The 13,316-nt window shown below is 32.4% G+C and overlaps 1 protein-coding gene across 1 annotated transcript in view; it reads right to left on the reverse strand.

Annotated features, from left to right (window-relative positions):
- Positions 1–13,316, reverse strand: part of dpy (dumpy) — a 673,297-nt gene that overhangs the window by 241,914 nt on the left and 418,067 nt on the right. The window contains exon 62 of the mRNA XM_069827690.1: positions 12,441–12,755. Coding sequence (XP_069683791.1) covers positions 12,441–12,755 — 315 coding nt within the window. The remainder of the gene's footprint in view (positions 1–12,440; positions 12,756–13,316) is intronic.

Below are 13,316 nucleotides of genomic sequence, written 5' to 3' on the forward strand. Positions count from 1 at the left end.
CAGACACAGTGAATTTTATTAGCTAGGCCCTACCTATTTAAGTTTTCCCTACATAACTTTGATTCACTGAGTTTTGTTTATACCCTACCATATCTTGGTAACTGTGGTTTTAGAACTTTTTATCTAAAGAAATATAGTAATTACAGGTTAAAATCGATCCTACGGAACATCTTCAAACTTTCTTCATTTAATGTATATCTGAGACAGAATGATATAAATATAACTGGGCATACTATGATAAATGTATAATAGTAGACTGTCATGTAATTAGCCCATCTTCTGGATGGAATTGGGATTATAATTGTCTGAGTATTAAGAATAAATAAAATCCTAGTAGGACAACTGTCTCTTAAGCTGATAAGATATCACTTTGTTATTATAAAAATAGCTCATAATAGTAGAAGCATTAAAAGTGAATATGCTTGGGACAATAATAAATCTTTCCATTATGCGTGCTTAATTTATTTAATTCTAACAAAGAATATGCAAGTGAATATGCTTGAGTACTTCAGATATTAAAGGCAAATGTAACTCAAATAATAAGAAATATCGAATGAAAAGGAAATAATTCTAATTTTGTAATTCATATACCACTATATATTTTTTGTGAAAATAAATGGACGGTATAGCCTATATAAGATAACTATTACAAAGACAAATACAGGTGAAAAACAAGCATATATTCTGAAACCATCCCAAGCAGAATGTATTTAAAAAGATAAAGAGATAGACAAATGCTTACTTTCTTCTTTAATGCATCGAACGAAAGGATCACCAGTGAAGCCTTGAGTACAGCTACAGATAGGGTTGTGGTTCACAACTTGACAGCGAGCATTGAGACCACATGTGCCTGGACATGGGTCTACACACTTCTGGTTTACACATGCTTTGTCCTGAGAACACTCCGTACTAACAATGCATTCAGGCCTACACGCAGGAGGCGAACCTACGTGACCTGCCTGACATGAGCAGACAGCATGTCCACTGACTACACGACACACACTGTAAGATCCACATGGAGAAGGTACGCAAGGATTCTTCGAAGTGTCTTCCTGTGCTACCACAGCTAAACGAATAGGAAGAGGCACAACATTACAACATGCAGAGACACAAGACAGAGAAGTCATTATAGTACATGCATTCTACATAGAATAATGAAATATAATTAAAAAAGAAAAAAACTGTACAAAATAAATAGTCTCTAAGTAGAGTATGTACATGATATGAAATATTATGTACCTTTTTCTCCTTTCCAAATAAGAAAATTAAGGAAAACGTATTTCATTTCATTATTTCCTTCAGTATAAATGTTTAACATTTGATCAAATATACCGAATGCTGTATGGTACAAATATTCCACTACTCAAGGCATGCTTATAAAGTATATTATCATATCCAAAACCAATCTAAGTTTATGAAAATATTATGTATAATTGTTTTCATTGAAAATAGAAAGAAGAAATACCTTCATTTCTTTTAATGATTTCGTTTTAGGCCCTATATTTAAACAGATCATGTAGGCTGCTTTAAGCGACTGGATATTCTCCAGAAATACTTTTATTAGGACAGTAAATACAAACAGCCTTTCTCTTGGTCCTTTTTATTTTTTAAATGGCTTTATTTTGATAATAGAATAAATTGAGAAATTGATAGAAATGGAATTATGGATTCCTCAGAATACAGCATGTAAAAGGAGTGATCAGTATAAAGAACAGTAATTTACATATTATACCTGTATGGTTACTACATAACCATTAGTAGAAGAGAGTTAAAAGCAATGAAAAAGTAATCAAATAAACAATTTAACTATAAAACATTTTGTCATAATTGTGGACTATGGAGTGTTGATTTATAATGCTGTTTATTTACTATTTCAAGAAAAAATATTAACAGCACTTCAAGTAATAAATATAATTTATTTGTCTACGTGGTAGTTTACTCATAATAAAAATGAACTAGTCAACAAAAACAATAAAAAAAAAAGAGAAAAGGTACATGGTAGTAAAGAAGTTCTTTGATTAAAATTTAGAATTGAGTTCTTTAATAAAACATCTGGTATCATATGGAACTTTTCTGTGTACAATAACTATTAAATTTCTTGATATCAGTTATAAATCATGAATAGCGGTATAAGCCATTTAATTAATTATTACTCAATTAAAAGTAAAGTACCATAATTTAAAATGAAGTCATTTAGCAATAATGGCGATAATATAGAATCTGAATAAAATAAATTATGTTTGTATTTAAATAAATATCTTCCATTTTATCATGAACTCAGTTTTCAAATTTTATATTGTGAAAATTTTAATTACAAATATCTGAGTTGCAAAGCAGTCAGAATTACTGTGCCAAGAAGGGAATTGAAAATATAAATTCTTAAGATTAAGATCTGTGAAAAAAAAGGAAAAAGATAGAAATAGCTTACTAGGTTTCACTACATTGCATGCGACGATAGGATTCCCACTATAACCAGGCAGGCAGATACAAGAAGGGGAGTGGTTCACAACTCGACATTCTGCATTGATGCCACAAGTTCCTGGGCAGGGGTCGCGACACTTGTTGTTTACACAGGCTTTGTCACGTGGACAATCCGTGTTCAGAATGCACTCTGGCCGACAACCCGTGTATGGATCCCCAAAGTAGCCTTGCAGGCATGTACAGGATCCTGCTCCTTGCCGTTGTCTACACACTGCATTAGCTCCACAAGGAGACGGGTTACATGGGTCTCTTGGACCTTCTGTTATCACTGGTGCCACTGCTGTAAGGATCATGGAGGATACATTCTAAATTGGAAACATAATAACAGTATGCCAGCTAAGTATCATTCACAACTTCCACTTCACGAAAACTCGAAAAAAATGAAGTCATTGACATATTACTGACCTAATAACATTATGCCACATAACATTATTAAATATATTACCTAATAACGTTCAACTAGGCTAGAAACAACGAGAAAAAAGTCGAATCTAGTTTCGATCTCACTTTCACAGTTCATAGAAATAAAACGTGAACTACTACAGTCAAAGTTTTAGATAGTGTCATTTCATGCATACTTAATCTGTCACTACTATTGCAAGACATATACTATTTGCGTTGTAGTCTTGCATAGTTTTAATGAGCCAACTTGTTTTTTACTGTGTTGTACAGCAATAAAGTAATGCATTACATATTATTGAACATCATATTCTTTAACCATAAAATCTATTGAAAAAATAGTCTCGCTTATTAAGACATTATAATACTAAAATCCCAAACACTTCCAATAAAATTATTTTAACGTAAACATTATGAAAGGAGCGTCTTCATCAATCAGAATAATGTTGAGTTAAATGTTGTAACACACATATTTAGCAGATGAAAACATTCATATCTCGTAAATTGTAACTTCTGTCAGAAGACAAGAATCTTACTTGTTGGAATAGGAGAACAGCCTGAGAAAGGATCACCAGTATGTCCAGGTAAACATGTACATACTGGTCCATGGTTCACCACTCTACAAACAGCTCTTGGCCCACAAGATCCTGGGCAAGGATCCCTACAACGTTCCTTCTGACAAGCCAAGTTGCTAGGACACTCTGCACTGATTGTGCACTCAGGACGACAGTTTGGAGCTCTTCCCACATAGTTGGGTAAACATGTGCATGCTGGTGTATTGCCGATAGCACGACACTGTGAATTGGGTCCACAGGGTGATGGCACACAAGGGTTACCACTCGGAGGTTGAGGGCATTCTAGAATAACAGGGGCAAGGACAGTTGGTTTTACAGGCGGCAAAGAAGGTGAAGTTCAAGCAGAATTAAGAACATTAAACAAAGTAGAAAGTACAGTTCATAAGAAGTGAAACTATAAATTAGAATATTATTAAAGCTTATAAAGCGACTATATAAGGAGCTAAAGACAAGTATCATAAACTACCGTTACATTGTGCACTCTTCAACTATTAATGAATTTAAATACTATTGTGGTCACAATCATGCCATGGTATGAAAGAAAAATTTTACAACCTTGAGCGGGAATCGAACCTGTGACTTCCTGTTCTCCGGTCAGGCACTCTACCACTGAGCTATCGAGTTCGTCTCACGCCAAAGGCTTGGAATTATTCTTTCATACTGGCGACTCTGTTATAGAGTACTGTCCATAGCGTCAGCACTGCTTATGGCTTGAAAGAAACATTGTTTACGTCATAATAACACGATCCTGGAATGTTTAAAATACTACAATGTAAGGCTAGTTTACGATAAAGCATTGTTAAAATAATGTTTTTGGGATGATGTAACTGGAAACACTTCTTCCAATATGTAACAGCCAAAAATATCCAGCACATAGAGGTAATTTTACACTAAATTATGTGAAGTATAATATATTACTGTGTTTTAATGTTAGTTAATAGTAGTGTTTTAATCTGAAATGTATATTATGTAACACAATCTACCAACCTTTTCCATTAAACTTAATATTTTATTTAGTAATTAAAATGTAATGCTCATATAAAGGACATTAGTACAAAACTATTCATTCCACATAGCATGCCTCAACTTAATATGAATGTGTATTAAGAACTGTGATCTCTGTCTTCATGCTATTTTGTTTAATATAATTTCAGTATTTCCCTGATATGGAGGCAAACATTATCTTAATATCACGTAAAGTCGTAAAATATTTATTTTCGACACTTAGTGGACAACGAGAATTAACATGCGCTCTGTTTATTAAATATGAATCTTATTTTCATTAGTTAAAGCAAATGAATGTACCAGTATTCATTTTATGGAAATTATTATTTGATAACGTTATTGTGTAGGTAGTTTACTGTGCTCACTATGTATCCCTTACAGATTATGTTCGTCATTCTCAGGCATGAAGGGCAAATGTTCTGTAATTAATGATATCAGTAATATAACTACATAATCCAGAAAATCGTAAATGGTTTTGTATTCTGATACCAGTAATTTATTTATATTAAGTAAGAAAGATCTCTAACGAGAAATTCCAAATTGTAATAAAGTTCACTTATTTCATTCCTATCGAATTTATCTTCGTGGGCCTACTATATCAAATTTATGTTATATTATTACGGATAATATAAGAAAATAGCCTCAATATAATTGGCGCAGGTGGTGTACCAGTATCATTTCTCGACTTAATTGATGTCGTTTTTTTTTTAATCTGTGAACCTCGTACATTTACGTTGGCGAGTATGTTACATAGATAGACTGTTTAGTTACTCGTTAAGTTTAAGCAATGCATGCCGAAAATCATATTTTATCACAACAAGAGAATTAAATTATATAAAACACTCATTTCATGTTGGCATTAATTATGAATAATTGTAATAATAATTAGCTTAAATATTATTTTTGTACTTTTCTCCTTTATATAAGCATAAAATAAACATTACAGTGACAAAACACAGAATATTTGAAAGACAGAATGAGAGTAATGAAGAATGTTGCTTACTTTCTTGTTTCAGACATCTTGCAAAAGGATCGCCAGTAAAGCCAGGAGCACAGCTACAGATAGGATTGTGATTCACAACCTGACAGAGAGCATTAAAACCACATGTGCCTGGACATGGGTCCTGACATTTCTGGTTGATGCAGGCCCGGTTCTGTGGGCAGTCTGAGCTCACCACACACTCAGGCCTGCACGTGGGTGGCGAACCCACGCAGCTGGGTTGACATGAGCAGACAGCGTGATTGTTTACAACACGGCACACACTGTAAGGACCACATGGGCTTGGCAAGCAAGGGTTTGCAGGACAGTCTGGCACTAGAGCTGCATTTCAAAGATGAAAGAAAAAGAGATGTTGTTATGTAAAGTAAAGAAAATTAACCTAAGTACTGCATAACATTATATTAATTTATTTGAATATATACTGTACAGATAATGAAATGGAGAAACCCCTTTAAAGATTCTAAACAAAATTATTTTAGTTAAAACCGTAGGGTAAGTATAATTATTTTCTCCTTCGTAAATGAACAGAATATATTCAAATAAGAGACATAATATACAGTTACGAGTGAAAGGAAGCTTAAAAGAGTAGTATATATGAAAGAAATTATAGAAAAAAATTAAAATGTTTTGAAGTATTACTGTAGTACACCAAATCAGACTAAACTACTCCAAGAGTTAATTTAAAGTACACCTATATTCTATTAATAAACAAATCTAATATTGAGTAGTATTAATATGTAAATGATCTACTGTTTAATATTCAACTAATGAACAAAATGTTGATTTTATTTTAAAAAGTCAATTGCTTTAGTTAAGAAATAGGTAATTACTTTCTATTAGTAAAGGGATTTTGTTCCAACATATTCCACGTGATTCAAATTTGGAAATAATGTGGATATTAATCTAAAACGCATTTCAATCTAAAAGAAATTACTGAGCAATTCGTATAAAATCACTTACAGATATATGATTTCATTATAACGATATCTTGGGAAAACTAGGTTGCCATTATAGTTAATGAAAGTTTGCGTGTTCTTCATGATTTGAATGTTCGAGAAGCATGTAGATAATTTTAAGAAATAAAAGTAAGAACCATAAGTGTAAGTAACTATTAGTGCTATAAAGTAAAATTTATCTACATTGGCAATCTGTTCTTATGCAGCATCCTCAGTTATTTTCATAACAAATCTTTGTCAGTTACCGTACTGATTCTGATAAAGAGTATTTCCGCTTCATTCACAGCACAATTAGTTAGACTGTAGTCCGTATATTAAATTAAGGAAATGAAGTGCACCAATATTGTACAAGACAATAAAAAATGTGATTGTGTAAGCAATAAGAGTAGTAAATATACAAAAATAAATTTTCAAGTGAAATAATGAGTACAGAAGTAATTTAAACAGGGACATTCAATTACTAAATTACATAATTTTGTCAGTTCTTGAAGGAAACCAAGATAAAAGAAAACATTTAATAATAATTTACTATTTCAAATCATTAGGAACAGGAAAACAACATTACTATGGTAAGTGAATGTTTAAGGAACATAAAATAAATACTTTCTACAGGAAACCAGTTGTTATTGTTAATTAAATTTAGGATTATTTATTCTCTATGTTGGATCTTTACTCCCTATACCAATGAGCCAAAGTAAGCTACTTAGATATTAATGTCAATTACTGGTGTCAGTAGATATGTGAAATTTAGTAAAATTAATAATTAATAATTTGTTCACGTATTAAACTTGTAACACCACGACAATGCCGGTATACTGACAGATCAATATGTTAATTGCATTGGTACACTAATAGATAGATTATTTTAAAATGTTTAATTGATGTCAACTTTAATTAATTACTATCCAGAATTTTCAGTTGCTACTTCGTTTTGTTCAGTAAGTTAATATGGGATGATAATGTATATTACAATATTACATATTCATTTCAAATTACTTTAATTTTTCATTTGTTGTGACTGTTGAATATAATGAAGATGTGACTGTAAATGCTTAAAACATACTCGATTACACATATTTTGAACATAAAAATATATTTTAGGTATGATGAGAATTAATAATTTTCTAAAAACCAAACAGTTTCATAACCATGACAATGAGACTATTACTACATAAAACAAATATATATTATTTATAACAATAAGATTTCTAAGTAAGCACTTAATTTCGTTCAATAAATAATTTTAATTACTGACGCAAAGATCTCTTGAAGTTTGATATACATAATACGAAATTTGAATTTACAATAATGCACAGAAAACTGTTGGGATATCTTTGTATTTCACTATGAAAATAAGGAACTTACATACATAATTCCTCTTCAGTTTTTATGGGACTTCTCCTTTCTCAATTACGAATATTTTTCAAAGGCTATATCATAATGATATGATTATGATGCAGCAATGTTATAATAAGAATGACAAAGTAAGATCTCGAAATAATCGTGGGGGGGGGGGAACTTGCCCCATAGTAGTTCAGCCCACCACAAATCTCACCAAATCTACATATCAAAATTTTTTTCTATGGAGAAAAAACCTTTAACTAACTGACCTACAGTTGGATCTACTCTCCTTCAAATGTGAAATACGTTAATACTGATACATTATGATTCTGCTTCTGAGGATCAATATTTAATTATTGTAAAAGCAATTAAATGTAAATATTTTACAGATTTAATTCTGAGAATACATTCATGTATACTGTACTTTGATAAATCACAATTGACATAACGAATTTCATTAGTATTTAAAAGACACACCCATCTCTATGAAATTAACAAAAACAAACATAGTTGGATATATTATAAAACAATGAACGAATACAAATTAGCCTTGTCTATAAATTATTAATTTTATTACTAGTAGGTCCTATTAATGAAAAAGAAGACAATAAGAATCTTTTAATTATTACATAGATCTCATTAACTTATTTCCAGAAAAGAATCAGAATTCTTATTCTGATAAGAATAATAATTAACTCACATTAACTTACTGAACAGTGTTATAAAAATTAGCAATGATTTCCAAATAAAAATAGGAACTTCTATAGGGAAGGAATATTAAAAAAGGAAGTATAAGAGTAACTGATATAGAATGGAGAGAACACCAAGAATTGACAGTACTCAGAAATGTATGAAAAACAGTACATAAAAAGAGGTTCTTACGAGTTGCAGGAATAAGGATGCAAGATCGCAAAGAATCGCCTGTGTAACCAGGCAAGCAGCTGCATGAAGGAACATGGTTGATGACACGGCACTGTGCATTAAGTCCACAGGTTCCAGGACAGGGATCACTGCATTTGTTGTTCGTACATGCTCTGTCTTTTGCACAATCGGAACTCAGAACGCATTCTGGACGGCATCCCGTGTATGGATCACCAAAGTATTGAGGTCGACAAGAGCAAGATCCAGCACCATTTCTTTCCCTGCATATGGCATTAGAGCCACAAGGAGAAGGCTCACATGGCCGTCTCGGAGCCTCCAATGGCCTCACTGTTACCAACAATGAAATTGACAGTTCAAATGTACCCATTAATGATGAGGGTTATCATTTGTTACTCGGTTACAGTAATAACAATTCATTCAGTATCAGAATCACTATTTTAATAATATATAAACCAAAAACTAGAACCAGGGTAGTCTCGCTTTGTTATAGCTCATGACGTCATATTCTCTCATTTTAATATTAGTTTCTAACAACAGGTGTCTTCCCAAGATTGTAGAACACTATCTTACTTAAATATTTGAAAGCTGTTTCCTTTGGCTAATGCTATTTCATTATTGCCAGCCAACTAGTTAAAGTATTCTGTGTAATGACATATTAACGTCACAATCAAAGAAAGAGATAAGGATAAACAGGAACATATTCGTTATGAGAGAGATGTATGATCTTTCTCAACTCTTAAAAAAACGCCATTCTGACAGACTCATTCTTATTACATTTCTAAGTTTACAACTGCTCTTGCAGTAGAAATCTCGTACGGTATATTAAGTTTCAACCTTTCTGTTTTCCTGTAAACTGTAGAATGATTCGGGAAATTACAGTCAGAAATCTGATCGTGAGATCTGAGTAAGTTACTTATTATGCTAGAAATCATCATTCTACAGTTTACCAAGTTGTGGCAAAACTTTGAAAAACAGGAGGTTTAGGCCTAGTATCAACTAGCCACAAAAATAAAATAGAAATGTTATGTTCTCGCGAAGGAAGAATTAGATTAACGATATTTCTGCCTAAAAGAATTTGAAAGGAAATAAGCTATGCGACAGAAAATCACTTTTATTATTAAGCAGTATCGGTACTTCAACAAAGCATGAAAACTATTTTACTTTACAGAATTGTCTATTAAATGAAGAGTAAAACTTCCAACATCATCTTCACTGATAGCTGGTGTGATAATGCTCAACTTCTATCCATATATGATATTGTATGTTGAGAGACAAAAGTACTGATAGGTACCATGGCTGCACACTATACCCATTGAATACTGAACTCACTTTTAAGATAGCAATCCGTACAATGTATAGTATACTACCAGAAGGTAGTCTTAACTACTTTAATGTGAAGCAAGAATACTGAAATAATTATCTTAGACTATGTATCAATACATCTTTGTATACAAATTATAAAAAAACTTATCAAACACAGTGCAGCATTCATAAGTATTTCACGTTGCAAATACGAGAGTACACCAAAAATAACAAGCATATTAACATCACAATCCTACAGGGAGCTCCAAAGTAACATACCGTAGGTACTCGTAATTCTTCTTTACTTCTCCAGGAAATCATCATTCTGATAGCAGCATTCTTTCATATTTCCAGAATTAAAAAATGTTCTTGCAATAGAACTGTTTCATCAGAAACTATGTCCAGTCAACGACCTCGCATCTCATCCTTCATAAAATCCAACAAGTTGTATTCCGAGATTACCAGATCCGAACTGTCTGGTAGAAAAATTAGACATTCTCAACTGTTTTTTTTTTTCGATGTTCTTCAGACAGAGAAGTATAATGTGAATCCATACAATGTGATGTTAAGGAACTATGTTTTTCCTTTTCTAGGTAGTTTATTATGTAGTGTAATGCTTTTATTTAAATTAAAGACCTCTATTAGATACGTCATTCATTGTATAACTAACGTTCAGGGGGAAAAAATAAATCTTTCTCCAACACGACAATCATGAGTTCAGATTGCACATCTCTGTGTGTAGAGGAAAAAGATTAATAGACGAGAGCTTTTACTCCACTATCATACAATCAGAGCCTGGACTCAGAGAAACCATCTGTTTAGTTGTACGAAGGATCAGATGCGAGGCCAGTATTTCGAGACCAACATACTGAGCGTCATTATCTACAAGATGATTTTTTTATCTTCTGGAAAGGTGGAAAAGATGACGTGTGTTTCAAATGGAATGGTCACTTCGTGGAGAAGTATACAAAGATAAGACATGTTTCTCGTAACTAGTAAACATTCCTATAGACCATTTTTATAGTGATATTAATATGTCCTTCATATAATATAGGCTTACAGAACTAGCTATATTTTACTTATTCTTATAGTACAGTATGAATGCAGAAATCCATGTGCATGCAGTTTCTCTGCCACTAGTTTTGTGTTGGTTTAATTTAAGGTGTTTAATAAAATAAATTATTACTTAATACAAGTTTCCTATTTGTCCTTTCAATACAGGCAGCAATTACTGGAAACATAATACTATATGATATCTCCAGATATAATTACTACCTATATTAAAAATAACGAAGCGTTTAACATATGTCCTGAAAAGAAAATTACAAACACAATTTTCACAGAAATATTAATTACGTACACATCTCCAACTTTTTAATTGTGTTAACCGCTAGAGGACCATAAAACTCTTAATATCTTTCAATTATACTGGAATCAAATCAATTGAATCTCAAAGTATCAGAGAATATAAACAAAGTTTTCATAATCATTATATAAACTTAGGTATTTAGTACAATATACTGGTGTTATAAACGTTTCAACAAAATGTTTAGTAATCTTACTGACTACCTACATGAATAGGTGCTAGTACATAAGAAATTAAACATTACAATAAAAAAATTATGACTTCAAGCAAGGAGAGTAAGAAATGAAGTCATAAAATAGATATATGTATGTACGTAATTAATGCAAGAAAACATAAAAAATAGTACCGGTAATAAAAACAAATATTATATATATACCCATATAGAGATTTTCCATGCTCTCTAATTTATTACAACAGAAAAATAAAATGCTTAGGAATGGAATTAACCTAAGATATAAGAACTCAGTCACTGAAGATGAAAGAATAAAGTGCAACTTCGATATTCCAGACAGGGATTGCTCTTGAGGAACTCTAGACATCATCTTATAAGATCCAAAATTGCTGCCACAGTAAGAAATAAGGGCTGGATAGTAAAAGAAGAAATCTCTTGTCTAGCTGAAAATGAGTCAACGAGATGAGTTGATATTTTAGCGTACAATGCTGACACTAAACAGGGCATCATTGTGGACCCCACGATATGTTTTGAAGTAGGATGTCATCAGTCAGCTGAGGTCCACCATGAGAAGAAGTTGATCTATGAGCCTACAGTCAACTATTTCAAGCTGAAATATGCCTTAATTCACGTTGAGGTATTCGGCTTGCTCACAGGTGCTCGAGGGACTATACAAGCTTTTTTCGAAGAATTTCGATGGAAATTTGCTCTGTCAACATCTCTGAGGGATGACATTGTGATAACTGTGTTAAAAAAATCCTGTCAAATCCTGACAAGAATAAAACTCAACAACAAGTACATTTGATAGTTCTTTCAGTAAAAGAAATCCAATTTCCTCGAACTGTACTCAAACGTGACAAGTTTGATTCTGAATACAAATTAAAAATGTTCTCAGAGAGCAAAAAAAAATCGTTATAAAATCCGAACCCATGCAAATAAAAAATTTCAATGGTTTTCCTACCTGGATTGCAGCCGGAAAATGGATCTCCTTCAAAACCAGGATTACAGGTACACACTGGTTGATGGTTGTGGACAGTGCACTTAGCATTGAAGCCACATGAACCAGTGCAAGGATCACGGCATTTGTTACGGACACAAGCAAGATGTGTCGGGCAGTCTTGATGAATGAGACACTCTGGTCTGCAGTTTGGTGGAGCTCCCAACATTCCAGGCAGACACGAACAAACCGGACGTCCATCCACCACTCGACAGTCAGAGTTTGCACCACATGGGGACGGAACACAAGGGTTTGTTGTTGGTGGGGCGAGAGTGGGTACTGTGAAGATGCACAATATGAATTAGATATACTGTATTCATTTTAATACATCCTTTCTTTCATCCAGTATTAAATTCTGTATCAACATTTATTTAATTCTATGGTCACCCAGAGATCTATCTTCTAATTTTTTCAAGACATTATTTGCCATGAAAGAGACAGAAAGAAAGAACATTCAGTGGCAACTGTGGTAGAAAAGTGATTGTAATGTGACATTGCAGATATATTAATTATAACTGATGAAAAAAATATTCAAAACATTTTTCATATACTTTAAATAAACAAATCTTTTCTTTATATCCTTTATAAATATAAGAACAAAAAACTCCATATTGTATAGATGTATAACATATGTATAATAAATAATTACAGTACATTAATTTGTCCATAGTAATGTACAGTATCCCTGAAAAGGAATGAGACGATTCTCAGATGTAAAACACTGCGCATGATCAGAGACCAGAGCACTGATACACAAGATAACGAATATTGAGTTACTTAGATTCAAGCTATTTGGTTTGTTACTAGCATCGTTCCGGAATTCACTTCAAAAACTGCAAA

This window comes from Periplaneta americana, chromosome 1, assembly GCF_040183065.1.
Source record: "Periplaneta americana isolate PAMFEO1 chromosome 1, P.americana_PAMFEO1_priV1, whole genome shotgun sequence".
In the NCBI taxonomy this organism is placed as follows: Eukaryota; Metazoa; Arthropoda; class Insecta; order Blattodea; family Blattidae; genus Periplaneta; species Periplaneta americana.